Consider the following 27,093-nt stretch of genomic DNA (forward strand, 5'->3'; position numbering starts at 1 on the left):
CCGGGCTTCCGAGGTCCCGGCACGCGCGTGCAAGGCGGGATCCCCCGGCCCCTCCTCCGCCGTCGGGCGCCGCCCCGCCCCCGCCCCCTCCCGGGCCCTCCCGAGCGTGTGCAGCGCGGAGCCGGCGGGCGAGCGGGCGTCCCTGCAGCCGGCGAGCGGGAGGAGGAGCCGCGCCGCGCCAGGGGCAGCGGAGGAGCCGGAGAGGGCGCCCCAGGTAAGAGCCTCCGCGCCTCCTCCCGCGGGATTCCGGCGTCCGGGTCGCCCTGCCCCCGGGTAGGGAGGGACGGGGGCGGGGCCAGCGGGGGCGGGGCTTGGCGGAGGAAACTGAGGCAGGAGGGGAGCGCTCCCCAGACGGGCTGCCCGTTACCGTGTGCGGGGTCTCAGGAGACCAGACCCGCAGCCCAAATCTTCCTCGAGCGGAGGGGCTCTGGGAGTACGTAGTTCTGGATACCTGGGGGAGAGAGTCCTGAACTCCAGAACTCCCGGATCTGAGGGAGGAGGGCGCTGGGGGTCTGGACTCCTGGGTCTGTGGGAGGAGGGCGCTGGGCGCCTGGACCCCAGCGTGGGAGCGAGGGAGCTGGGGATCTGGACTCCCGACGGAGGAGACTTTGGGTCTGAGGGAGGTGGCAGCCGGGAACCAGGACTTCTGGTCTGAGGTTGAATCAGCATGGTCGGGTCCCTTCACACCCTTCTTTCCATTTCCCCATCTCGGAGCCAAGGCAGGCAGCCACTCCAGGTATGTGCGGTAGAAGTCTTGGACGGGCCCCGGCCTGTCCTGTGAGGATAGAACATTCCAGGAAGCAGCCTCAGGGACCCAGGGCTTCTTGAGTGTGGGCCCTTGGGGACCCGGGTGTCCAGACCAGCGCCGCCCCCGCCCTGTCTGGGAGATGAATGGGCCCTGGAGGATGTAATCTTTTCCAGCCTCTTCTCTCCACACCCCCACCTCTCCCCCTCCCCCCTCCTCTCCCCTACCTCTCCCATCTGCTTCCCATCCCAGCCAGGAGCCATCACCTGGTCAGGGAAGGGGCCTCTGGGAAGGGGAGACTCTGGTCTGGGGGACCTTGGCCTTGACTCTTGGGTACCCTACACTTTTAAGAGGAACACTGGAGAGTGTTCAGGTCCCCTCCCCCACTTGCCCGTACAACCTGCCTGTTTCCTTCTTCCCCTAGGTGGCTGCCCCTTCCCTCTCCTGAGATGTCAGGAAAGAGGGGACCACTTGTGTCCCCCATAGGGGCCCCCCAGAGCCTGGGGGCCCCCAGCCCTGGAGCCTGGAGGTGGAGGAGGTGCTGACAGGTCTGGTAACCACCTGCTGCTTCCCACTTCTCTCTGCACCGCTCTTTCCCAGAACCACAGACTTCCAGAATATTGCAGAGAGGCAGAGACATAGGCAGAGGGAGAAGCAGGCTCCCCTCGGGGAGCTGGATATGGGACTCCATCCCAGGACCCTGGGTTCACGCCCTGAGCCAAAGGCAGACACTCAACTGCTGAGCCATCCAGGTGCCTCGAGAGGAAATGTCTTGCCTTTCATTGGCAGTTTTGAGCTGAACTTGGGTCTTGTGAGGATTCTGGAATGTGGCCTTTCTCCGAATTTTGGAACCCCAAACCTCCTCTAGGCTGCAGGACTTAGTGTCCCCATCCCCTGTGGGGGTAGGATGCAGAATGCAGTTGTTCTGACAGGGCTTAAGTCCTACCTCTGGGATTTGCTGGCTGTGTGACCTCATATGAGTCCCTCACCTCTCTGAGCCTGTATTTATCCATTTGTTGATTTGCTGGCTATTTTCAGTAACCATAGTAGACTATGATTAACCTAGAAGCTTTGGCGTTATCTGAGTCCTAGAATATAAGGTCCCCCCAAGGTTCTAGAACAAAGGCCTCCCCCATGGTTCTGGCATTGGGGGGCCCCCTCCCACACTAGTTTTTATGCTCATCTCTAACCCCAGCTTCGGTCTCTATCCTCAGGTGCTCAGCGAGATGCTCCCCAGTGCCTCCTGCTCCCTCCCCATCCTCTTCCTTTTCCTCCTCCCCAGTGTCCCGATGGAGCCCCAGCCCCCACCCTTACCACTACCCCCATTTCTAGCGCCTGAGTGGGATCTCCTGTCCCCCCGAGTAGTCCTGTCCAGGGGCGCCCCTGCCGGGCCCCCTCTGCTGTTCCTGCTGGAGGCCGGGGCCTTTGGGGAGCCAGCAGGCAGCCCTGCCAATCGCACTCGGCGAGGGGTGAGTGAGACAGCACCAGCAAGTCGCCGGGGAGAGCTGGCTGTGTGTGATGCAGTCAGTGGCTGGGTGACAGACCGCCGGACAGCCGTGGACCTGCGTGGGCGCGAGGTGGAGGTGCTGGGCGAGGTTCCTGCGGCTGGTGGCAGCCCCCTTCGCCAGTACTTCTTTGAGACCCGCTGCAAAGCTGACAGCGCTGAGGAAAGCAGCCCTGGTGCGAGTGGAGGGGGCTGCCGGGGTGTGGACCGGAGGCACTGGGTATCTGAGTGTAAGGCCAAGCAGTCCTATGTGCGGGCATTGACCGCTGATGCCCAGGGCCGCGTAGGCTGGCGATGGATTCGGATTGACACTGCCTGTGTCTGCACGCTCCTTAGCCGGACTGGTCGGGCCTGAGGCCCAGGCTCAAGAACTAAGCGGGCAGAGGAAGAAGACAGCTGGCAGTTGAGTGACCTCAGGGGCGGCCTGGGTGTGCTGTACCTCATTTTGGGAACTTGTAAAATGGTCACAAAATCACAGCCTTCTGAGTTTGAGTGCAATCCATGCAAGACAGGTGGTGAAACCAAATGGGTTTTGAAGGATGAATAGGAGTTCTTCTGGATGAACTTGAGGGTGATGATAATAACAGTCAATATTTTTTCTGAGTGTCTACTGTTTATCAGTGCTAATACACAATTTGTCAGACCAACTCTGGTAGATTTAACCATAGGAGGCCATCGGTTTCTAAGTTGCAAACCACTTGATCTCAGAGGACATCTTGCCTACCCTGGAAAGAGTGACAAGGAAGTGATGTGTCAAGAAGTGGGTGAGGGAGTGTAAAAACTGGGACATACAAGCAACTAGCTGGAAGCTGGGGTTTGAATGAGAAATCTTACCTGATCAGATGGAGCAAGTGTTGTCTTAGAATGTTCTCTTTTGAGGTAGTGAGCTACCCATCACAGTAGGAGCACAAGCAAGATTGGATGAGATAAGTGATCAGGATGCTAGAGAGTTTAACCCTGTTGGGGAATTGGATCAGGTTTCTGTCTGATTCCTCTTTTTCTGTCCCAACTTTTACCCATATTGGGAAAGAAATAGCCCTTAGAATTGTACAACTTGAGTATGGCATAAGGTTCTGACCAGTTGACTCCTGGCTAGGATCAGAAGTCACATGGGCAGTGATAGGCTTTGAGTGGACTCAGGAGACTCCAAAAGGAGAAGTGGTCCCAGAGGCTGGAGTGAGGGGATCAGTGGGACCCGGGCCAGGTTGCAGAAAGTAGCCTCACTTTTCCCCATCTGAAGAATGGGTTAGTGGATGAGCTAATGGGAGCCAAGGAGGCAGAGGTCATGACCAAAAGGTCTTTATTTTTAAAAAATTTTTATAAAGATCTTATTTATTTATTCATGAGAGATGCACAGAAGCAGAGACACAGGTAGAGGGAGAAGCAGGCTCCCCATTGGGAGCCTGATGCGAGACTGGATCCCAGGACCCCAAAGGCAGATGCTCAACCAAAGAGCCACCCAGGTGCCCCAACCAAAAAGTCTTTAAAGTGAGGAAATGACAAGGGAAGTCAGGGGTAGATCTCACACCTTCAGGAGACCCCTTCATGCATCACCAGTCCATATCTTACCTGTGTGTGTGTGTGTGTGTGTGTGTGTGTGACACACACATGCACACATTCTTTTATTTTACTTATTTATTTTTAAAGATTTTATGTATTTACTCATGAGAGCGTGAGGCAGAGACAGGCAGAGAGAGAAGCAGGCTCCATGCAGGGAGCCTGATGTGGGACTTGATCGCAGGACTCCAGGATCACGCCCTGAGCCAAAGGCTGACATTCAACCGCTGAGCCACCCAGGCATCCCTCACACACATTCTTTTATAACCAGCTTTAGGCTAAAGACAGAGACCACAGACATCCCCCATCCCCCACCCCCCACCAACACAGACTGGGGCCCCTGGGAAGGGTAGGAATGCCAGGGCGGCGCGGGGGTGGGGTGCCTGGCTGACTCAGTTTCCAGGTCTGTGGTTCACACCCTCTTTTTTTTTTTTTTTGGTCACCTCCCTCTCTGTCTCATCTCTGGGTCAGTGGGCTCTCTATCTCTGTTTCTCATTCACTGTCTCTCACCCATTCTCCTCTGTGTTTCATTCCCATCAAAGCTCTTTCCATATCCCCTCCCTCCCCTCTCTTTTTGCTAAGTATTTCCCTGTGTACTTGTCTGTGGGTCTCTCCCTTGTCACCCACCCCCCATATCCAGGTGGAAGTTTTCAACCAAATCAAAGGCAGGCAGGCAGGACAGACGAAGCCCAAGCCCCAGGCTGACTCCTTCAGCACACACAGGGAGGGAGGGAGCGCCCTAGGGAAGTCTGGAAATCGTTACCCCAGAGGTAGGCAGGCCTGGCAGAAGGAGGAGGGGGCTGAGAGATTTGGGACCCCTTCAGAAAGAGGGCTGTTTCTCATGGATTCCCTGATGCAGTGGGTGGTCTCTGTTCTCCTCCCCCTCTGGGTTCTTGTCTCCCCCAACTCACATCTCTAAAGTTCCCTAAAACTCTGAGTTTCTATTTCCCCTTCCTCCCACTTGCCCTTCACAGCCCTTTCCTCTCTCTAGGTCTCCCCTCCCCCAATTCTCTGAGCTTCCGGGCCCCTCCCTCAAAGTCCCTGTCCCTCTGTGCCTGGGTCTCTTTCTCACCCTATCCATCCATCCACACACCTGCAGGCCTTCTATTGGCTGGTTGGGGGGGGCGGGTTCTGTTACCTGGGGCGACAGCAACAACAAGCCGGCTCCTGCGCGGCTACCCGGCAGGGGAGGGACCCATGGTGGGTCGGACCCTAGCTCTGCGCTATGGCCCCCCCATGGCCCCCAATCGCTGGGACGGAGGCGCCTGGGTCCTGGCCCAATTGGCATCTCACCAGCACTAGTGTCGCCCACCACATTATCCCATCTGTGCCCTTTCCCCCGCCCACCATGCAGGTAAGAGGACCCTAGGTCTCAGGCTAGAAGGAAACTGGGGTCCAGACCCCTGTGTCTGAAGGAGAGGCCTGGGGATCCAGACACCTGCCCAGAGAAAAGGGGATTGGGGGCGTAGACTCCTCTCTGACTGAAGGAGAGTCCCCAACTCCTGGGTCTGAAAGAAGAGGGGCCAGGGAAACCTGGATGACTGGACCTGGAGGGAGGAAAGTTTTGGGGACTGACTGGGAGAGGTCAGGGCTGGTAGGCTGGACTTGACTTCTTTTAGCTGAAGTCCTTCTTCCCAGTCCACGGTCGCGGAGCCCCTGCCCGCGGCCGCAAAGCAGGATTTGCACGTCTGGGATTTTGACGAGGTCATCAGCAGATGGGAGACCACCTCTGGCTCTGCTTACATACCTAAGACCCAGGGCGGCCCCTACGCACAGCCCAGGGCCCCAGAGCCTTCAGACCCCACGCGGACTGTGGGGATCAAGGATTTAGCAGAAAAGGTAAGGCTCTGGAATGCAGAGTCCGCAGGGACAGGGCTGGGGATCGCAGTGGAGTGCCTTGCACCCTCACGTGGGAACCCTGCGTCGCCCTCCCGCAGCTCAGACACCGCGGCTGGCGCCTCCCGCTGATCGCGAAGCCCCAGTGCAGTGAAATGAAAGCTCAGTACACCGGCTGGCCGGGCCTGGACCAGCCCGCCACCTTCCACGTCGGGCCCCAGTCCCTGGAATTTGCAGACCACCTCCGCGGAGGCCCTTCCCAGGTAGCGGAGAAGACCTGCTGCCACCGTGGGACAGAGCTTGTAGCGCCTGGGGCGGGGGCGGAGGGGCTCTGAAGCTGAGGACCAGACGAGGAGACCCTGGGGTGGACAATTTTGAGTCCGGGGTCCTAACCAAAAGGTCTGGGACGGAATCAGGTTACAGAGTCTGGGGTGGAGCTCCGTCCTTTTGAGGTAGGGTCAGGAGGCGGAGAGGGCTGGAGACCATAATCCCAGCTGGGAGGCTGGGGCCACAACTCGTAAATCCCCGGGGCGGGGCCGGGAAGGGGTTCCGAGGCTGTGGTCAGAGCAGAGCGGCGGTGGGCACGTGGGGGCGAGCCTTGAACTTTCCGAGCCGCGGTCGGGAGGAGGCGGGGCTAGGCTTTCCTGGAGAGGATGAGCAAAGAGGAAAGGTTGCCCGAGGTGCGGCTTGAATTCCAGCGGCGGGAGGTGGAAGCCGGGAGTCTGCGGCGGACCTGGAAAGATTTTTTTTTTTTTTTTTTTTTGTGGCTGGGGGCTGGGCTATGTGTTGACCCTCAAATGTTAGGATTTTGGAGCATCCCTAATAAGGGTTCTGATTTGGGTAGCGAAGCTAAAGTGCACTGGCTTGCGTTTGATTGGTCAGGAAGAATTCTGCAGGCGAATGTGAGAACCTGTTGGGTCGAAGGAGGGATCCTGAGTTCTGGGACCCAGGTCCTGGAATGCGGTATGAAACCTCTCTCTTGCTCATTCATGCCTTCCTCCCCGGATCTTCGTCAGGCTTTAATCCCCTGGACAAAGAACCCCGAGCTGGCCGGCCGGCTTTTCACAGTATCTGACCAGGGCATCTTGGACCGTCGTCAGCTCTATCTGACCACCTCGGCCAAGGACTTCCGGGCCTACCCGAAGTGAGCTGGGTCCTCGCCCCGCACGGCCCCCAGCATAAGCTGGCGGGATGCCGACCCTAGGTGTCAGTTTCCCCTGTCCGACTCAGTAGCCTCAACCTTCATTCAGTTCCTGCACACTCAAGAACCGGAAGTTCAGGCCCCAGCCCTACCTCTTTTAGCGCCCAAGTATTCTTAGTGTCAGCTCTCAGGAAATTGAAACCTGCGCCTTGTCCAAGAGGGGGGACCAGGGGCGGGGCCCTAGGGATCTAGGGCGGGGTCTACTTTGGTTCCGAGATACTCCTTTCCAAGGGTTCGAAAAAACTCCAAATTCCAGGCCCTTAAGGACATCGAATCCAGGAATTCAGGTTAGCAGTCCTCAGGCCCCATCCTTCCTAAGGGGTCCCCGACTCCTACAAACGTGTCCTTGCCTCGGAACGCAGGAGTGCAGATCTACAGGGTCCTCAGAACGCGAGGTCTGAACCTCTCAGACTTGACCCTAGGATCCAGCTGTCCCTTCCCCATCAACAGGAAGGAGTTGTCTGGATATCCCCCCAAGGACTCGCTGACCTACTGGAGCTTCCAGAAGACGCCTCACGCCTGGGGCCATGACCCGCGCCCTTCTCGGCCGCCAGGGATCCGCGTGCCCCACGTCCGCCCGATGACGAGAGCCGTGCCGCACCGCGGGTCGTTGTCTCTGGCTCAGGAGTCCTACAGACCCCCAGTGCACCCACTCCTCCGGCTCGACCGTTTCTGCCCGCTGGAACTGCCCTGGGGCGGCCCGCACTGGCAGCCGGTGCCGGGCATCTACAGCGTGCCGCAAGCCTACCGCACTGAGAACTCCAGCTACGGCAGCATGAAGCCAGCCGCCGTCTGAGCCCGCAGCGCCAGCCCCGCCCCGGACTGGCCCCCGCGGCCGGGCGGAGCCGAGGTCTGGAAACCCGCCCGTCACGTGGGAGCGAGGCGGCGGCCAGGCCCCGCCCACTGGGTCGTGAGCCCGGCGAATCCCACACTGGACCGTAGGGTTGACCGGATTGGGGGCTGGGGGGGAGGTGGGCGCTGAGCTGAAAACGTACCTTGGGGCTGTGGGTTCGGGGGAGGGACAGGCCCTCCGCGACAGAGGGGCGGAGCTTATCTTATTAGTCAACTGCGTTAAACGGCCTAAACCACGCCTATGGATGGTTTGCTCTGGGGGCCTGAGGGTGGGGAAGATGGGGCTGCCGCTGAATTCCATGCGGGAGGAAGGCACGCCAGCATGCAGGTGGAACCCCGCCTAAGGGCACAGAATCCAATCTTGAAGTCATGCCCTTCCAAAGAGAGTAAACTGTGGGACAGGAATGGCTTCCAGTCTATGGCAGGTGGAGGGGAGGGGGATTGAGGTCTCCGCCAGTCACCTTGGAAGGGGCGCGCTCCATCCAGCCTTGCAGACTCCCGCCATGATGGGCAGAGGCGAGGCTGTACCACCTTGGGCAAGGTCAAGGGCTTCCTGTGGCCCAAGCATGACTTCGCTAGCACCTGAGGCCCCAGAGGATCCAGTCATGAAGTCAGCTTCACCTTGGGTGCCTATCAGGGAGTGGGGGTAAGGGGCATTCCACGGAGCCACTCCTGCACACCTCCCTGACCTTTTCTGGTTCTCGCCCCCGGAGAGATTAGTGTCCAGGTTACCCCATCATACCGCCACCCCCAGTGGCCTTGCCACCCCCACAGCCTGCAACTATAAGACCAGGTAAACATCACAGGGGAGGAACTGAGAATGGAGACACTCCAGGTAAGACTAGGGCCCCCAGGTGCTTTGCAACTCCATCCAGGCCTCAGCTGGCACAAGGAGGGGAGAGTCCTACAACCTGATTGAGGTGGCTTCCTTCTAGAAGGATGTGGACAGCCAGTGGGCTTTCTGCCAGGAGGGCCCTAGGCAGGTGGAGCAGGGCCTGAGGGTGGGACTCTGCAGTGTGGGAGGATCTGGGGTTCCTGAGTATCAGGGGCAGAGAATCAAAGTGGAAGGGATGGGTCCTGAATGGAAGATATCAGGCAGGGGAGCTGGGTCCCTGAATGTCTGGGGGGGAGGGTAAGGGCTGAGAGTAGAGATGTCTGTCTGGCCCTGAGACACTGGCCTTGTCCCAGGGGTTGCTGCTGTGGCTGCTGCTGAGTGTGGGTGGGGTGTGGGCATCCAGGGGGCCATTACGGCCGCTGTGCCGGCCCATCAACGCCACCCTGGCTGCTGAGAACGAAGCCTGCCCGGTCTGTATCACCTTCACCACCACCATCTGTGCCGGCTACTGCCCCAGCATGGTGAGCTTCAGGGGATGGTGGGGACCAGCCCTGCTGGACTGGGAATGACGGGTGCCACCTCAGCTTCAGGGTGAATTACTCAGGGCCAGGCGCACATCAGATGTAAAACGACAGCTGGGATGGAAGGATGGCCCACCCCCTGGGCAGGGGCTGGGGAATTGGAACTCAAAGCTGGGCATGTGGGAGGAAGGGAGGGAGAGCACAGAGGGTCTGCTGGACACCTGAGTTTGAGACCTGTGGGGGGCAGCGGGAGAACTCAGGGGAGGGCCTGACCACAGGCAGGTAGTCATGCCCCCCCATCCCTCTCCTGGCCTACAGGTACGAGTGCTGCCAGCCGCCCTGCCACCTGTGCCCCAGCCAGTGTGCACCTACCATGAGCTGCACTTTGCTTCCATCCGGCTCCCTGGATGCCCGCCTGGCGTGGACCCCATGGTCTCCTTCCCCGTGGCCCTCAGCTGTCGCTGTGGGCCCTGCCGTCTCAGCAACTCCGACTGTGGGGGTCCCAGAGCTCAATCCTTGGCCTGTGACCGCCCCCCGCTCCCGGGCCTCCTGTTCCTTTAAGGACCCCCTCCTGCCCCAACTCCTGGAGCCAGCAGATGCTCCTTCCCTCCCCTCCCAATAAAGGCTTCTCAAACTGCACTCAGGTGGTCTTTGTCAGGCTCAGGATGCATGTACGCATGTAGATGCACACACACAGAATGGGTCTGGTTTTTCAGGGCATCTGGGTGGCTTAGTAGGTTGGGCATCTGATTCTTGATTTTGGCTCAGTTCATGATCTTGGGATCATGGGATCGAGCCCCACACTGGGCTTCACACTGGGCATCCTGGAGCCTCCCTAGGGTTCTCTTTCTCCCTCTCCCTCTGCCCTCCCCCTGCCATTCCCTCAAGCTCTAAAAAAAAAAAAGAGAGAGAATGGGTCCAGTTTCAGAACCATTTTATACAAAGTTACAGCGTCAGAACTCTAGTAGAAAACAGGGCTTGGGGGGGAGGTGAAGGTGACATCAGCTCAGGAGGTGTCCATGGTTTCACCTTCTGTGGGGAGAAGGAAGGGGGGCCATGTGGTCAGTGTGGTCTCGAGGGAAGGGCCTGAGATATCCAGGCTACATATGGCCTGCCCCCCTGGGGTGGGTGACCCTGGGGACAGGTGCAGCAGGGGACACTCACTGAGCTCATTGAAAAGAAAGGCATCCTGGTACTCCTTCATGTACTGCGTGGAGCGTGACTCGTCCAGAAAGAGCGAGTAGACCCGTTTGATGTCATCTACCTGTACTTCCGTGCCCTAATAGGGAAAGGCCAGATCTCAGTGGGGCCCCTCCCAGTGCGGCGGGTCAGGGTGAAGACCCTGGGGCCAGACTGCTTGGGCCTGAATCCTGCTTTGGCCACCTCCCGGCTGAGGGTCCAACCCCTCCGGTCCTTAGTTTCTTCATCTGTAAGATGGACTTGACGGCATTAACTTTGAGATGAGAGACATCTATGAAGCACCTGCTATGTGTCAGGCAAGGAAATACAGGTATAAACTCCGCAGACCCAACTTCCCAGCCTTTGAAAACCTATGTTCTGGGGCTAAATGCAACAACGCCCTCCAAGCCCTTGGAGTGAGGAGTAGGTCATTCACTTGGGCGGGCCCCAGGGGTTACTGGGCTAGCTGACCTTGCGTTTCCGGCACACCAGGCTGGCAGCTGTGATAAGCTGGATGGCGTAGCGTAATGAGGTCTCCAGGCCAATGCGCGTCAGCACCGTGTAGGCATCCTCACTCATTTCTACGTCTTCCTCTTCACACCTGTGGGCAGGTGGGGCGGGGCGGGGTGGGGTGGGGTGTGGTCAGCCAGGGCCAGGGCTCTGACTGCAGCAAACCCCTGGCTGGCGCTTCCCCCTGGGCGCTGTTGGAAGTCCTGGGGGACATGTGGAGTCTATGTTCACAGAACCACAGAACGGCAAGCAAGAAGGGCCACTGAGGCATGGGCTGGACCTGTCACCTGGGCTTCCAACCCTCTCCAGCCAGGGCTCTTTCCCCAGTGTCAGCCACTGGCCTACCACCAGATCTGAGGCCATTGCTTGGTTGCCCAGCCCAGCCCTACCTCCTGCAGGCCCAGAGACCTACCCCCTCAGACCTCACTGCCTCCACTTGCCAAAAAGGGTGGGTGCCAGCCCTGCTTCTCAGACCCGTAGCCTGGTCCTGCCCCAGAACCCCAGGCAGCCCTGCCCATACCGGATGCGGAGGATCTGCTTTGTGTCCTTCTCACTGTAGGGAGAGGTGGAGACGATGAGCAGTCGGTCTAGTAGGTCGATGGGGATGCCATGGGGGCTCTGATAGCTGGTACCCCGGATCCTGGGGAGGAGAAAGGGAGGGTGGTCAGGGTGATGCTCCCAGAACCCAGCTCTCCATTTCCTCTACTTAAAATACCACACCCACCCTCTCCATCACAGCCCACTCACTGGGCAAATATCACCTAACCTTCAGCTCATGGCTACTGTCATCACCAACTGTGCAGCTGTCCCCCAGCTGTGTCACCACCCCCGCCCACAGAAAACTGGGTTGGTCTGAGCTAGGTATCTATATCCAGGATTACTGAGTCAAGGTCTCACTCCTCTGCGTGACATACAGCTCCACAGGTAAGAAACTGTGATGGTCCTATTCTGTGCTATTCGTGCTGCACCTGGCCCAGAGCAGGCCCTGGCACATGGCAGTGCCAGGAGAGAGTGGATTCTTGTAATTTGTGGTAGTGACATTCTATTAAGGGGGGGGGGGGAGGCAGGCGCTCACTAGCAAATGATGAACCACTGCTTCTCGGAGATGTATGTGGTAGGTTCTTGTGAGCCTTTGGTCACAATATTTTTGTCAACCAACCAATATATAACCTGGTTCTACGTGCTTCTGTTTAAAGACATCTTATTTAGCATACACTACTGACCCACTCGCATTGAACTCATGGCTGACAGCACTCTACATCATGCCTGGAACTAAGCTCATCTGACACACACACTTTCTCTGTAAGGCACATCCATCCTCGCCTTGTGCCTAGGGGGCCCTTTTAAATCCCAAATCATCAATAAAAAGCAGATAACACGGCATGAAAAGGACACTCAAAAAAAAAAAAAAAAAAAGGACACTCATTTACAGCAGGTGAGCTGCAACCAGAAAGCAGGCAGGGCACCAACTTGCTGGACCTTAGATTAGAGGGTCCATACCCAGTCACACAGGAGCACCAGAGTGTTGCCAGCACTGATGGGGGGGGGGGCAGGGGAGAGGGGCTTACAAATCAATTTAAGTGAGAGTACATAGACTCAAGAATACATTTTATGCAGATAACAGAGGAGCGACTTGGGTTTGTGCCCTGGCCCAGGATATGCTCCGCGTGCAGCTGCCATACATTTGCCCTCAGCTGGCCCCTTCCTATCTTCGTTAGGAGAGGCAACTCTGGCTCTGACACCTTCTCCATGCAACCTCAGGCACGTCACCAGGCCTTGCTATCCTCCTCTGTAATGGGCTGAGACAATATCCACCTCCTGAACTTCTTTTAAGGGTCAGAGCTATTCACCCAGGAAACAAGCCACAGAAAATCTGCCCCTTTGTCCTCTGTAATGATGGCCACCCTCCACCGACAAGTTTTAGCTGCCACATGGCCACAGCACTGGAGAAGACATTCCTCAGCTTCCAGAGCAGCCAGGGTGGTGCTGGGCAGTGGGTGATGGTGGAAGTGCTAAGTGCACCCTCCAGGCCCCAGCCTCCCAGGGGAGCTGTTTACTACCCACTTCCTTCTCCCTGTCCACCAAAACACAGATGAGGCAGAGAAGACGACCAGCTGGGACAAGAGGACGAGAGGTGCTGGCAACACCCTAGGGGACAGATTCCCAGAACCAGATGAGATCCATGGCTCTAAAATTTTTCCCCGGCATTCTTAGGCCAAAAGCAATATTAAGTTTTGTTCTATAAGGTCGTTAGGGCTAAACGACCTAACTGTAGTGATGCAGGCAGTGTCCAACACATCTATCTCTGTGCATCCCTCAGAAACTCAAACCATGGGACGCCTAGGTGGCTCAGCGGTTTGGCATCTGCCTTCGGCTCAGGGCATGATCCTGGAGGCCAAGGATCGAGTCCCACATCAGGCTCCCTGCATGGAGCCTGCTTCTCCCTCTGCCTGTGTCTCTGCCTCTGTGTCTCTCATGAATAAATAAATAAAATCATTAAAAAAAGAAAGAAGAAAAGAAAGAAAGAAGAAAGAAAAGAAAGAAAAGAAAGAAAAGAAAAGAAAAGAAAACTCAGAACATCCCAGAGCACTCATGTGTTTTCGGCAGCATCCTGGCATGCCTTGGCACACAGTTTGGGAACTTGAGCCTCAAGGGCTACAGGAACTAAAATACAGAAAGAACATGATCCTCAACTTCCTGATGGAGCAGAACTGCCTGCCTACCGCCCTGAGCACCCGCCTGCTTTGTTTTAGGGAGAAGCTAAGAGACAAACTTTGTCTAGGCTTCCATACATGGATAGCCTTGTGACACCAGCTAAGTCCATACCCTTCCTGACAGGGAACTCAACAAACATTCCCTGTTTACCCTGTGCCCATACCCACTACCTGGAGCACCCTGTTTCTCCCAGAGACCTCTGGGGAGGCCAGCAGCTGGCTCACCGGGTGATGCCTCGGTTGGTGGCCATGATGAGGACAGGCGCCATGTCACTCTCCAGGGCCCGATTGAGGAAGGAGAAGCTCTCAATGTCCAGCATGTGGACCTCGTCGATAAACAGCACCTGGGAGCCATTGGGGCATGTGTCAAACCTACCACCCAAGCCTCTTTCCTCCCATTTGCTCTCACTGTGAGCCGCCTGCCCTGGCCACACCCTGGTACTCACGCCAGGGATGATCTCAGCCTTGCCCTCCTCACGCCACTCGGCCACCTTGGCATTGATCTGCTCTCGGACTTCTGACTTGATCTCCCCTGTGTCGCCTGAGGGAGGTGGGGGTGACACAGGGAGTGTCGGAGAGGAGACAGGGACAGAGCGCCGGAGAGTGGACAGAGAGAGATGAAGACGGGACACCAGGGATAGAGGGAAGAGAGATCAAAACTGGAGTGGCAAAGTGACAGAAGGAGTGTCCCAGAGAAGAAGTGACAGAAGGAGTGTCCCATTTGGTCTGCAATGTCCCAGAGAAGAAGACCTGAGGCAAAGAACCCAGGAAGAAGAGAGGGTAGGACATGCAAGCCCCCGTTGGGACTATCCAAGAGGGAATGAGGGCAACAATGTGGGTAGGACGAACCAGGGGGCTGTACTGGAGGTAGGAGGAGTGGTGTGTGCCAAGAACAGAGCCAGCCTGCTGGGCCTCACCTGAGAAGAGAGCCAGGAAGCCCTGGGTGCGGGAGTTGATGACATCAATCTCATGCAGGGACACAGTGTGTACGACCTCCTTGCGTTTCTGGAGCTCTCCGTCTGGACACTGCACAAACTTGGTCTATAGGGCCAGGGGGCAGGGAGGGAGAGGTAAGAGTTAAGAACATGAAAGGGGGCCCAAAGAGGCTGTCTGGGTGGAGAGTTGGGGGAGATCGGACTTCCTGGGGTAGAGCTGAGAATCCAGAAATCCCAGGTCCAAGAGGAAGTTACCACCAGGGCACTCGAGAGCACTGAAGGATCGGAGGTTACTGGAGGACCTCAGAAACCATGAGCAAACTGCAAAGATGAAGTGCCCTCCTTGTCCTGGTGGGTTCAGGGAAGAACCAGGAGTAAGGGACATGGGGTGGGGCAGCTGGAGGATCCGGACCCTCTGGGCCATGGGGGTGATAGAGGAGATGCAAACATCCTGGTGCCTGGAGTGAGCAGACCCCCAAAGCCCTGGCCCACCTGGGAGCCCATGGCATCATAGTCTCGAGCGCGTGTGAAGGAGCGGCCCAGCTTGGAGATCTTGCCGGTGGCCTTGTCGATGGTAATCACATCCCTGCATGTGGAGGAGGGTGGGAGTGAGGACATGAAAGGGCTCAAGATTCCCCCACCCTGACCACCTACCATGGCCCCCTGCCACTCACCCAGCCTGGACCTTGTCCTTAGTCAGGGACTCAATCATCTTGGTGCCCAGGTCGTATATAGTCTCCATCTCTGTGGTCTTGAGGGTCAGCTTGCCGACCTTAGAGCCCTGAGATGGGTGACAGGGCAGCCAAGGAGTTCAGAGGGGGCCCATTGTCTCCCCAACATAGCTTGGAAATGGGCATGACACAGGGATGCTTTAGGAGGCAATGGACTGTGGATATGTCAAAACTTAACATCCTATAAACTTCTTTAAAAATTACTTACTTACTTACTTATTTATTTATTTGAGAGAGGGAGAGGCACTGGTGGGGCTCAGTGGTTGAGCATCTATCTGCCTTTGGCTCAGGTCATGATCCCCAGGTCCTGGGATCGAGTCTGCATCAGGCTCCCCACAGGGAACTTGCTTCTCCCTCTGCCTATGCCTCTGCCTTGCTCTCTGTGTCTCTCATGAATAAATTTAAAACATCTTTAAAAAAAAAAAAAGAGTGAGAGAGGGGCAGCAGGGAGGGAGCGAGGAAGAATCTGACACGACTGCACTGAGTGCAGAGACCAACGCAGTACTCAATCCCATGACCATGAAATCGTGAGATCATGACCTGAGATGAAACCAAGCTTCAGGGATGCCTGAGTGGCTCAATGGTTGAGTGTTTGCCTTTGGCTCAGGTCGTGATCCCAGGGTCCTGGGATTGAGTCCCACATCGGGCTCCCTGCATGGAGTCTGCTTCTCCCTCTGCCTGTGTCTCTGCCTCTCTCTCTCTCTCTCTGTGTCTCCCATGAATAAATAAATAAAATCTTTATTAAAAAAAAAAAAAGAAATAAAAGAAAGAAACCAAGCGTCAGACGCTTAACCTACCAAGCCACCCTGGTGCCCCAACATCCTGTACTTTCACTGTGTGCAGCTTATTGTTTGTTGGTTGCTCAACAAACTGATTACTAAAAACCCAGGAAGATAACAAACAACAACCTACCTAAAAGATAAAGTCTTTAAGAACAGCAACATGGACTAGAGGGCCCTGATGCGGGAGGTGGAGTGTGCCACACTCTAACATTCTAGTTTTATGTCCACGTAACTTGTGTTTGTTTTTTTTTTTTTTATCAGTCACAAACCCAGAAAACAGAGCTAAGCTAAACACAGCTAAGAAAACAAAAATACCACACTTTCTCCCCACAAAATAAGCACAGTCAGTGTCTTCCAGCACATCCACCTGTCTCTTATTTCTAGTGAGCTGTTCTTTTTGTAGGGAAAGATGGCAGGACAAAAGGGCTGGGATTCAGGAGGAAGAAAGAGATGGTTTTGGTTTTACATTTTTATTTTATTTTAAAGATTTATCGATTTATTTACATAATCTTTACATCAGAGGCACCCGGGTGGCTTACTTGGTTAAGCATCTGACTCTGGCTCAGGTCATAATCCCGGAGTCCTGGGATCAAGCCCCAGGTCTGGCTCCCTGCTCAGCAGGAAATCTGCCTCTCCCTCTCCCTGTGCCCCTACTTATGCTCTCTATTAAAAAAAAAAAGAAAAAAGAAAAAAGAAATCTTAAAAATGGGCAATCTCGACAAATGCATGGGAATGCATTGCTGGGTGATAAAACCAATGACACCCAAGAAGTGACAACAGGCAAGGGCAGCCACCCTTGTGAGGATGTGGGGCATTGTAGAAAGAGCAATGAGGTAGGGATGGGAGCTGGCAAAGTTCTTTTTTTTTTTCCTTCAAAGTTCTAATTTCTTATCTTGGTGGTAGTTCTAAGGAGATTTGTTTTATAATAACTTACTAGACCATTCGCTTATTTTACGTGCTTCTTTACATCTGTTGCAATTTACAAGAAAAATGTTGGGGCATTTGGGTGGCTCGGTGGTCGAGCTCTGCCTTTGGCTCAGGTCGTGATCCCAGGGTCCTGGGATCGAGTATCGCATCAGGTTCCCTGTGAGGAGCCTGCTTCTCCCTCTCCCTATGTCTCTGCCTCTCTCTCTGTGTCTCTCATGAATAAATAAATCTAAAAAAAAAAAAAAAAAAAGTTAAAATTCTTAGCTGAGGGAACCCTGGGTGGTGCAGCGGTTTAGCGCCTGCCTTTGGCCCAGGGCGCGATCCTGGAGACCCGGGATCGAATCCCACGTCAGGCTCCCGGTGCATGGAGCCTGCTTCTCCCTCTGCCTATGTCTCTGCCTCTCTCTCTCTCTCTCTGTATGACTATGATAAATAAATAAAAATTTAAAAAAAAGGTTTGAAAAAAAAATTCTTAGCTGAAAAAAAAAAGGGAGCAAATCACCATGACCATGTAAGCTGGATAGGAAACACCTTTTAGGGCTAAGCTGCATAAAATCTCACAAAACGGGTTCTTAAGCCTAACCATTAACTGTGAGATGAACACTAGGTGTTTACATGACATGTTGGCAAATTGAATTTAAATTATTTTATTTAAGATAAATTTTTAAAAAGAAAAAGAAAGAACGAACTGTGAGAGGGACACCTGGCTGGCTCAGTGAGAACAGCATGCAACTCTTGATCTTGGGGTCATGAGTTCGAGCCCCGCATGTTGTAGGCAGAGATGATTTAAATAAATAAAAGTTAAAAAAAAAATTTAAGTGTGAGGAACTTCCAGACCTTCTCTGTCATGACACCACTTGCTTTTAACGGCTCAGGGTGTCACTCACAAGTGGATAAACTGGGGCGCCTGGGTGGCTCAGTGGTTTAGCGCTACCTTCAGCCCAGGGCATGATCCTGGAGACCCAGGATCGAATTCCACTTTGGGCTCCCTGCATGGAGCCTGCTTCTCCCTCTGCCTGTGTCTCTGCCTCTCTCTCTCTCTCTCTGTGTCTCTCATGAATAAATAAATAAAATCTTAAAAAAAAAAAAAAAGTGGATAAACTGTCAATGACCCCCACAGTACGCAGTAGAGGGCTCTGACCTGCAGCTCAAACATCCAACATCCCTTGGGTTCTGGCACCCCATCCTCCAGCCCTGGAGGTAGCCCAGGCTCAGCAGCAGACTCACCGTCCCTGTGGCTGGACGGTCAATCTGGATCTCCACCACTTCCCCTTCAATGATCTCAGTCTCCTCCCTAGGCGGAAAACGGGTGTGAGCAGAGAGCCCGAGGCCCAGGCCCTTGCAAATGGCTAACTCCCATGAGCCCTTAGGCATGGGACAAGCTGGACAGGGCAGGCAGGGGTCATCCCAAGGCCACTGCAAGCTAATTCCATCCCCCACACCAGGTCCTGTGCTTACTTGATTCGAACGCCAATAGAGCGCCTGAAGGCCTGGGTCAGTGCCTCTGTCTTACTCATCTCCAGCGAGAAGATCTCACTGCCCGCGATGGCTGTGAACGGGGTGTCAGGGCCCAGGGCCTGTGCCATGCCTGGGGAAGAGGTGGTCTGGGTAAGTGGGGACAGCCTGGCACCAGGTCCCCAACACCTACTCTGTGTCAAACCAGCTCTTCTCCCTCCTCAGGAAGTAGCGTAGGTGAAATACAGTGTTGGGGGCAGACAGGGAGACATGGAGAAAGCCAGGGATGGCGGGCTACATAGAAGACCTGGACTCGAACCCCATGCTGACCAGAGGTCAATTTCATGACCCTGTAACCTCGCCAGGGCTCTAGAAGTTGTTTAGCCTTTTAGGCTTGGGGGTACTGAGCAGGAATCAAGGCCAAAAGAGGACTGAAAGAGTAGTTAAGGGTGGTGGCTCTAGAGCCAGACCACCTAGGTTCGAATCCCGGTTCCACCGCTTAGCACCATGTGATCCTGAGAAGTCTTGTCTGTTTGTCTCTCTGTATAATGAGGACCACAACAGAACAAGTGCTGGTGTGGGACCACACCTGCAGAGAAGCGATCTGGGGGTGGCAGGCATGCACTGGTGCTCAACCATGAACCCATCACATGACCTGTAACCAGCCCAGGGAGAGGTCTTCTGTCTGGCCTGGGGCTGGCCAGCAGACATGGGGGCTGACCTTGCAGTCACTCTAAGCACCAAGTCAAGTCTCACAGACAGGAAGTCACTGGACCCTTCTGACCAGTAAGAGGTGGAAATTCTTCCTGGTCCCCTTTCCAGACATGTGCCACACTCTTGCCTGGATAGCCCCGTCCCATATTGTGTGTCCAGAAGACTCCCAGACACCCTGCAAGTCTTAGCTCAGGGCCTGACTTCTCTGGGAAGTCTCTCTCCTGACAACTGCCATCACATCCCTCCCTGCTCCCTCATGTCATGTTAATGTCCCATAGTGTCGCAGCAGAATGTAACCATATGATTAAGTTCTAGTCAATAAGATATAAGAAAAAGTATGGGGCAGATATAAGAAAATGTATGGCTCAGCAGTTTAGTGCCACCTTCAGCCCAGGGCCTGATCCTGGAGACTTGGGATCAAGTCCCATGGGCATGGAGCCTGCTTCTCCCTCTGCCTGTGGCTCTGCCTCTCTCTCTCTCTCTCTCTCTCTGTGTCTCTCATGAATGAATAAATAATCTTAAAAAAAAAAAAAAGTATGTGGGGGTCCCAAGACAGCTGCTTAATGGGAGCTAGCTACCTTTAAAGGTAGGGAGGTACACCCTCACTGCAAGATCTCTTTCTCCTTCCTCCTACATGGAAGTATGGATGGGAAGGCCTATGCTCACTTCGGCAGCACATATACTAAAAAATGGATGGGAAGGCTGAAGCTTAGGCAACCCTCTTGGAACATGAGGTGACTCTGCCATAAAAGTACAGAGGATATTGAGGTAGAAAGGTGAATACTTGATGGAACAACTCAACAAGCCCTAAGTGGCTTATGTTCAGATTCTTCTATGTGATAGAATGAAGCAAAGCATTTAAGTCTCTGCCATTTTGGGCTGTCTGTTGAATGTGGCCGAACCCAACCTTGATTTACACAGAAAGGATTATCTGGCAGGGACCAGAAGAGCTCCTGCCCTAAGAGGCCTCTTACCCATGGCGATAGCCGTCTTCCCAGTGCCCGGCTGGCCAGCAATGAGCACGGCCCGCCCAGCGATCTTCCCTTCCCGGATCATCTCCAGCACAACACCAGCTGCCCGCCGGGCTGCCAGCTGCCCCACCATGCCCTGGGAAGCCTGTAGAGTGGGAGGTGAGAGCACACCATGTAACTTCCTACTGGACTGCCACCCCCATTTCTACCACCTCCGCACCAGTGAGATGAAAGGGCACGATGCTGGTTAGGACCTGGGAAAAGCAAAAAAAGCCTTTTCCACCCCAAATTTTTAGGACTAATAAAACTCTACATGTGTCTAAATTTTATAGATATGTAGCCAAAGGTCTGGGAGATCCTAACATGCCCAGGGACCCTGGGAACCCTGTACATCCATGGATCAGCCTTCCCAGCCCACTGCCCTCAGTTCTACCTGCCGTGGCTCCAAGGCATCATCCAGTCCCAGTCCCCGGATGTGGGAGTGCGCACCTGTGGGGGGACGGGAGAGAGGGGGAGGGGGAGGAAGAACCAGAAGACACGTTTACCAGCCAGCTCGTGATAATGTGTGGCCTGAGGAAAGGGGCAGCTTCTCTCAGCCCTGGCTTCCTCCTTGGTCAAATGAGGGGGGGTGGTCCATGTCTCTATGTTACTGGGAGAATAGCTAGTGGGGGTAAATGCTCAATAAGCTGGAGCTGCCCTTAGGATACAGCAGAGGGGACCAGAATCACCCAGATCTGGTTAACCACATCAGATCAGGATCTAACCGTGACCACTAACAATCACAAACACTATTTGTTTATAGACTAAGTGGCCCCACAGATTCTTATTTTGTGCCACGTAACCCTGAGAAACAGGAGTCCCAGCTATTACCACCCAGGAGTGCTTCTGGGGTTCAAAAACCTCCTCAGGCCCTCATCAACACAAATTCGAGAAGGGAGCCCAGAGAGGTCAGGCCCCTTGCCCAAGACCACACAGCCCAGCGAGAGGTAAAGACATGGGATTTCAATGTTTCACAATGGACTAGGGCTGGGCAAATGATAGCCTGTGGCTCAGTCGCTTGTTTTTGTAAATAAAGCTTTATTGGAACACAGCCACACCCCCTAACTTACTTACTGCCTGTGGCTGCTTTCACACTGCAATGGGAGAACTGATGATTTTTCTACAGAAGAGATTTACCATCTGGCCCTTTGAGAAAAGATTCACTGACCCCAGCACTAGATTTTAAGCACCCTGAGGGCTGGTACTGGGAGTAGCTCGTGTCTACTGGGTCTTTTGATAGCTGAAACAGTGTTTTTTATCGATGACCTGATGGAATCTTGTATCAATACTGATGAGGTGAACACCTTTGCTCCATTTTGTAGATAAGGACTCCAGGGCAGAGAGCAACTAGCCTCTTGCAGCAGAAGTGGTCCCCAGCACCGGGCCTCCAGAACCCACGTTGCTAGCCTCTTTACTTCTGGGCCTCCCTTATAGGCAGAGTGAACAAATGTGCACAAAGGAGTATAGTTTCCTTTTCCATGCAGGTAAAGCTCTTTGCGGAGGCTGCACTCTGTTGGCCCACTACACCCCAACTTTGTACTCCTAGATTTATGGCCTACTCTGCACATTGAGCCAGGACCAGTGGCTTGACTGCTCTGAGTCAAAGTTTCCTCCATTAAATAAAATACAGGAGAGCAGTCACAATGCACATCTGCTGGGATGGCTGTGAGAACCTGGCAGGACATGAACTCATGCATTTGCTGGTTATCTGTTGAGCGCCTGCTCTGCTGGGGCCCCTGCTAGGGACACAGCCAGAAACAGGCCAGACCTGGTCCCTGCCCTCATGGAGCTAATGCCAGTGTGCGCTGAGGGCATGGGACATTCAGTTCTAGGCCAAGCCCAGCAGGCACTCAGCAAGCAGACACTTTTATGATTTCCAAGCAAAATGCTAGGACACCCAGGAGCCTAACCGGGGTAGCCAAGCCAGCAGAAGTGCAGCCTGGGTTGCATCCCAGGTTGCAGCCTAGCAAGGTCCTCCATGTGCCATCTGAGCCCACTCTGGCACTCAGCCCTATCTCCCCCCATCAGAGGGGGATGTGATGGCCCCTGGGCTGGTTGGCTCTGTGGAGTGCAGGCAGGCTCTAGGCCCTGCTCACTCACCAATACGCTCAATTCTTGTCACATCTCGGATCTCTGGGACCTTGGTTGTGGCCGTCTGGGGATAGAGGAAGACGTATCAGAAAAGCCCTTATGATCCCAGTTTTCACCAACTCCTCTGTCCCTCCTGCCCACGTCCCTAGAGGCAGTCCTTTCCATTCTTTTTCCCCACAGGCAGGCCAATAGCCCAAACAACTGTCACTCCCACCCTTCTTGCTTGTCACCACTAACGCTGGTTGGTTGACCCCAGTCAACAGTGTCCCAGAAAGACAAGGACCGTATCTGTCTTGTTCACAGCACTGTCCCCAGGGCCTAGCACATGATTTGGAGCCCAGAAATTATTTCTGAAGGAAGCAGCTCTCCCCATGACTGGAAGGACAAACACCAATGCAGAGCAGCAAACTGGTCCCTGATTGCCCAGCCCCCTTGTACCGCACTGCCTGAATCTGTCACTAGGCCCTTGCACACCCATGTCCCAGAGTCCAGCCTGCTCTCCTCACTTCCCTCACTGAATCAGATCTAGTGACGCTCACGAAGGGAGGCCCCCCAACCACTGCCCCGGCCTGACTCCTTCCAGGGTCTCTGGAGGACAGAACAAAAGGTCTCCCTTGGGAGCCCAATCTCCCTGTGTAATCTCACATTTAGAAGGGAGACTATCAGCTCAATATTATCGGCTCTGGTGGATGTGAGTCCCATGAAGGGCACAGCCCACATCTTGCTTGTTCGCTTGGTGTTCAATGTTAGGGTTTGGATGAATGATGTACTGAAGTGTTGAGCTGATATAACAAGCAGGTACTGAGCCCTCTGGTGTTCTCAGCTCTCTGAAAAAAGGAGCCAGCCACCATCTCTTTTCATATAGGGGAGAGAGACGAGTAAGTACCCCCAGGACAGTTCGAGAATCCCCAAAAGATTCACACAAGTGTTCACAGTGGCATTATTCACAAGAGCCAGAAGGTGGGAAAACCCAAAATGTCCATCAATGAATGAATGGATAAACCAAACGTGGTATGTAAACACTTGGAATATTGTTCAGCCATAAAAAGAAAGTTCCAACATATGCTGTAGTGTGGATGAACCTTGAAAACATACAAAGTGAAAGAAGCCAGACACTTAAGATCACATATGGCATGATTTCACTTATATGAAACATGCAGGATAAGTGAATTCATAGACTGGAAGTACATTGGTGGTGACCTAGGGCCATGGGGTCTGAGAGGACTGGGGGATGATGGCCAAGAGCTACAGGGTTTGCCTCTCAGGAGGATAAAGATGTCCTGGAGGTGTTAGTGTACAATTGTGAACCTACTAAAAGCTGCTGAACTATACACTTTAAATGGGTAAATTGTAGGGTGGCTGGGTGGCTCAGTGGTTGAGCATCTGCCTTTGGCTCAAGTCCTGATCCTGGGGTCCTGGGATTGAGTCCTGCACTGGGCTCCCTGCAGGCAGCCTGCTTCTCCTGCCTAGGTCTCTCCCTGTCTGTCTTTCATGAATAAATAAATAAAATCTTTACAATAAATAAATACATGGGTAAATTGTATGGTATGTGAATTATATCTCACTAAGGCTGTTAAAAATCTGGGTGGTGTGGGGATCCCTGGGTGGCTCAGCGGTTCAGCGCCTGCCTGTGGCCCAAGGCCTGATCTTGGAGTGCCAGGATCAAGTCCCACATCGGGCTCCCTGCATGGAGCCCTTCTCCCTCTCCCTTCTCCCTCTGCCTGTGTCTCTGCCTCTCTCTCTCTCTCTGTGCCTCTCATGAATAAATAAATTAAATATTTTTTAAAAAAATTTTAAAAAAAATCTGGGTGGTGGGTCCTAGGCTGTATTGTTTGCTGGCACTGGAGTATCTGATGATTTCTTTTTTTTTTTTTATAAATTTGTATTTATTTATGATAGTCACACAGAGAGAGAGAGAGAGAGGCAGAGACACAGGCAGAGGGAGAAGCAGGCTCCATGCACCGGGATCCCGACGCGGGATTCGATCCCGGGTCTCCAGGATCGCGCCCTGGGCCAAAGGCAGGCGCCAAACCGCTGCGCCACCCAGGGATCCCCTGATGATTTCTTTCTTTTCTAAGTTTTATTTATTTAAGTAATCTCTATACCCAACATGGGGCTCGAACTCAGGACCCCAAGATTAAGAGTCACCTGCTCCAGTGACTTAACTAAGCACCCCTCACACTTTCTAGTAAGGAAAGGAAAGCCTAAGAAGCCAGCCTGCTGACCCAGTCCCTTGGCCACCTGTCCCCAACCACAGGTCTCTCTTCCACCAGGAGAGGAGATGTAAACATCCAACCCACTGGAAGCTTCCAGTCTCTGGAGCTTAGACCATGGCCACCACATGGTCACAAGCTTCCCTCCCACCTACCCTCTCCTCATAGAAGGCTGGAACCAAGACCAACAGACACTGGCCCCAAACACTAGCAGAAGAATCAGAACAGGAGTGTCTGGGTGGCTCAGTTGGTTAAGTGTCTGCCTTTGGCTCAAGTCATGATCCTCAGGTCCTGGGATCAAACCCTGCATCAGGCTTCCTGCTCAGAGGGGACTCTGCTTCTTCCTCTCCCACCTCCCACCCCCGCTTCACTCTCTCTCTCTCTCCCTCCCATAAAATCTTAAAAAAAAAAAAAAAAAAAGACTCAACTCACCCTCACATATCACGACACATCCTACCAGACCCTACTTGTGGCAATAAATGGGCATGGATCCAGAAATCTTAACCCTTAGCAATCCCACACAAACAGACCTGCCTCCTACAAGGCCTTCCTTTGCACCAGAAGCCTCTCCTATGCTGTGCTACTCACTGAACCCATGGTAGCAGAGGCCATTTTATTTTATTAAGATTGTTTGACAGAGAAAGCGCGCGCGTGCTTGCACTTGAGCACACAAGCAGAGGGAATAGGAGTGGGAAAAGCAGGCTCCCCACTGAGCAGAGAGCCAGTAGGCAGGGCTTCATCCCAGAGCTGAGATCACGACCTGAGGCGAAGGCAGATACATAACTGATGAGCTGCCCAGGTGCCCCAGCAGAGGTCATTTTAAAACTCAGCACCCGGGGATCCCTGGGTGGCGCAGCGGTTTGGCGCCTGCCTCTGGCCCAGGGCGCGATCCTGGAGACCCGGGATCGAATCCCACGTCGGGCTCCCGGTGCATGGAGCCTGCTTCTCCCTCTGCCTGTGTCTCTGCCTCTCTCTCTCTCTCTGTGTGACTATCATAAATAAATAAAAAAATAAAAAAATAAAAAAATTAAAAAAAAAAAAAAACCTCAGCACCCACTGTCCCCTCAAACTTCCAATGCTTTATTCATGTCCCTGAGAACTGGGTCTTATGAATGTGGCCATTACCTTTCCTCTTCTGCTTCTGCTCCCCTATCCACCCTCTTTGCCATGACAGCAGCCACAGACTCAAATTCCACACCTACCAGTAATTACCGCCCCACTCCTCCCCCATACCCCCCACCAGGGTCACTATGGGAACCAAGATAGCTGGAAGTCCAGTTCAACCCCAAGTTAAGGCCACATCCCTTCTTCATTCAGATGTTGCTTAAGCAAGTGCCAGGACCGGTGTGCCTGATCTCTCCTTTAGTGAGCTCATGCATTCATTCATTCCAACATTCAAGAGTTAACCTACTGAGCATCCACACTGAGTACAAGGGGCTGAAATATGAAAATGGCCACAACAATCTCATTGCAAGATCCCCAGCCTCTGGACCCCCAGCCCACGGACATCCTCCAAGTTCTCAACACTCTTGTGACTCAAGGCTAAGCAACTTCACACTCTGGACGGATGTCCACCTGAGCGTCCTCCTGTACTCAGGTGCCACTCATGCCATCAGTAACCCAAGACTCCTTGAATGGCTTGAAGCCTAAGTTACTACAACCCTCATCACTTTAGGGCAAAAGACTGTAGAACTGGCTGCTAATTGCACCCAGAGGATTGGAGGCTGGAGCTCCTATAACATGACTGAGTCAGATCAGATTACTGAGATCTTGAATATCCACTTGATTCCAAGATACCAACCCCTTTACTCCTCCCTCAGACCCAGGAGTCCGGGCCCCAGCACCCTCCTCCCTCAGACCGAGGAGTCCGGGCCCCAGCACCCTCCTCTCTCGGACCCAGGGGTCCGGGCCGCCAGGCCTTCTCCTCCCTCAGACTCGGGTCCGGGCCCCCAGCACCCCCCCTTCCCTCAGACCCAGGGGTCCGGGCCCCCAGCACCCTCCCTCCTCCCTCAGACCCAGGGGTCCGGGCCCCCAGCACCCCCCTTTCCCTCAGACCCAGGGGTCCGGGCCCCCAGCACCCTCCCTCCTCCCTCAGACCCAGGGGTCCGGGCCCCCAGCACCCCCCCTCCCTCAGACCCAGAGGTCCGGGCCCCCAGGCCTTCTCCTCCCTCAGACCCAGGGGCCCAGGCCCCCAGCACCCTTCCCGTTCAGACTCAGAGGTGCGGGTTCGCTCCTCAGCCCTCCCCACGCCACCACTTACCACGGTTGCCATGATGCTCAGCAACCGCCAATATCCTAGCGGAAACGGAAACGCGGTAAGAAGAAGGCGTTCTGGTCCCTCTAGACGGCCAGGTCCTCCAAAGAGCTCGACGTTTCCTCATAAATATGCAAGCTCTCCTTGTGGGGGCGTGGCGTCACTTTTTGGGTCCCCCTCCTCCGCCGAGACTGAGCCGGCTAAGGGGTTCCCGGAACTCCTGGGTCGGTTCGCTACGCCTCCTGGCCCCTCCCCTTACCCAGGCCTCCTTGCTGAGGCTGATTGCAAAATTCTTAAGACTTCTTTGGGCAACCACACGTCCCCCACGCTCCCTCTCCTCCCTATTCCACCCTCTTCTCTCCCAGCTAATTTTGGGGCCAAGACTAGGATTGACAGAGTTGAGGGCCAATCGGCTGGCACGGTGATCAGCCACGCCCCCTGAAGCTCTCATTGGCCGCCAAGGTGGGGGGCGGAGCAAACCCTACTTTGTCCACCAAGAGGAGACGCGGCAGCCCCCTCCCCCGGGC

General features: G+C 54.4%; 4 protein-coding genes across 7 annotated transcripts; 3 read left to right on the forward strand and 1 right to left on the reverse strand.

The window, feature by feature from the left end:
* The first annotated feature begins 106 nt into the window (after positions 1-106).
* On the forward strand, positions 107-2,726 carry NTF4 (neurotrophin 4). Of its 4 annotated transcripts, none has more exons than XM_055310921.1 (3): positions 107-214; positions 1,170-1,293; positions 1,960-2,726. In XM_055310921.1, the coding sequence occupies exon 3, from the start codon at positions 1,972-1,974 to the stop codon at positions 2,602-2,604; it is 633 nt and encodes a 210-aa protein (XP_055166896.1). In that variant the 5' UTR covers positions 107-214; positions 1,170-1,293; positions 1,960-1,971; the 3' UTR covers positions 2,605-2,726. The 4 variants fall into 4 exon arrangements, with proteins under 4 accessions (XP_055166896.1, XP_055166899.1, XP_055166897.1 ...); XM_055310924.1 differs by lacking the exon at positions 107-214 and adding an exon at positions 255-273; XM_055310922.1 differs by lacking the exon at positions 107-214 and adding an exon at positions 329-433.
* An 804-nt stretch (positions 2,727-3,530) lies between these two features.
* LOC129500393 (uncharacterized) lies at positions 3,531-7,767 on the forward strand. The gene is made up of 5 exons (XM_055310791.1): positions 3,531-5,160; positions 5,445-5,645; positions 5,744-5,905; positions 6,659-6,786; positions 7,294-7,767. The coding sequence occupies exons 1-5, from the start codon at positions 5,032-5,034 to the stop codon at positions 7,637-7,639; spliced, it is 966 nt and encodes a 321-aa protein (XP_055166766.1). The 5' UTR covers positions 3,531-5,031; the 3' UTR covers positions 7,640-7,767.
* Positions 7,768-8,515: 748 nt separating this feature from the next.
* On the forward strand, positions 8,516-9,659 carry LHB (luteinizing hormone subunit beta). The gene is made up of 3 exons (XM_055310236.1): positions 8,516-8,530; positions 8,845-9,051; positions 9,370-9,659. The coding sequence occupies exons 1-3, from the start codon at positions 8,516-8,518 to the stop codon at positions 9,610-9,612; spliced, it is 465 nt and encodes a 154-aa protein (XP_055166211.1). The 3' UTR covers positions 9,613-9,659.
* A 309-nt stretch (positions 9,660-9,968) lies between these two features.
* On the reverse strand, positions 9,969-26,916 carry RUVBL2 (RuvB like AAA ATPase 2). The gene is made up of 15 exons (XM_055309744.1): positions 26,573-26,916; positions 22,109-22,163; positions 20,403-20,458; positions 19,973-20,114; positions 18,288-18,417; positions 18,057-18,123; positions 15,064-15,170; positions 14,882-14,975; positions 14,372-14,495; positions 13,901-13,995; positions 13,680-13,798; positions 11,261-11,380; positions 10,702-10,831; positions 10,216-10,330; positions 9,969-10,083 (listed from the first exon to the last, which is right to left on the reverse strand). Exons 1-15 carry the CDS (start codon positions 26,582-26,584, stop codon positions 10,058-10,060), a joined length of 1,392 nt encoding a protein of 463 aa, XP_055165719.1. The 5' UTR covers positions 26,585-26,916; the 3' UTR covers positions 9,969-10,057.
* Positions 26,917-27,093: the final 177 nt, after the last annotated feature.

Source organism: Nyctereutes procyonoides, unplaced genomic scaffold, assembly GCF_905146905.1.
Source record: "Nyctereutes procyonoides isolate TBG_1078 unplaced genomic scaffold, NYPRO_anot_genome, whole genome shotgun sequence".
Taxonomy (NCBI): domain Eukaryota; kingdom Metazoa; phylum Chordata; class Mammalia; order Carnivora; family Canidae; genus Nyctereutes; species Nyctereutes procyonoides.

Coding starts and splice junctions, on each gene's coding strand:
- LOC129500393 (XM_055310791.1), top strand. CDS start 5,032: ATGGCCCCCCCATGGCCCCCAATCGCTGGGACGGAGGCGCCTGGGTCC. Junction 5,161..5,444: donor TTCCCCCGCCCACCATGCAG/GTAAGAGGACCC, acceptor CCTTCTTCCCAG/TCCACGGTCGCGGAGCCCCT. Junction 6,787..7,293: donor GACTTCCGGGCCTACCCGAA/GTGAGCTGGGTC, acceptor CCCCATCAACAG/GAAGGAGTTGTCTGGATATC.
- RUVBL2 (XM_055309744.1), bottom strand. Junction 20,459..22,108: donor GACAAGAATTGAGCGTATTG/GTGAGTGAGCAG, acceptor GTCCCCCCACAG/GTGCGCACTCCCACATCCGG. Junction 18,418..19,972: donor GAAGACGGCTATCGCCATGG/GTAAGAGGCCTC, acceptor CCTCTTCCCCAG/GCATGGCACAGGCCCTGGGC.
- NTF4 (XM_055310921.1), top strand. CDS start 1,972: ATGCTCCCCAGTGCCTCCTGCTCCCTCCCCATCCTCTTCCTTTTCCTC.
- LHB (XM_055310236.1), top strand. Junction 9,052..9,369: donor CCGGCTACTGCCCCAGCATG/GTGAGCTTCAGG, acceptor CCTGGCCTACAG/GTACGAGTGCTGCCAGCCGC.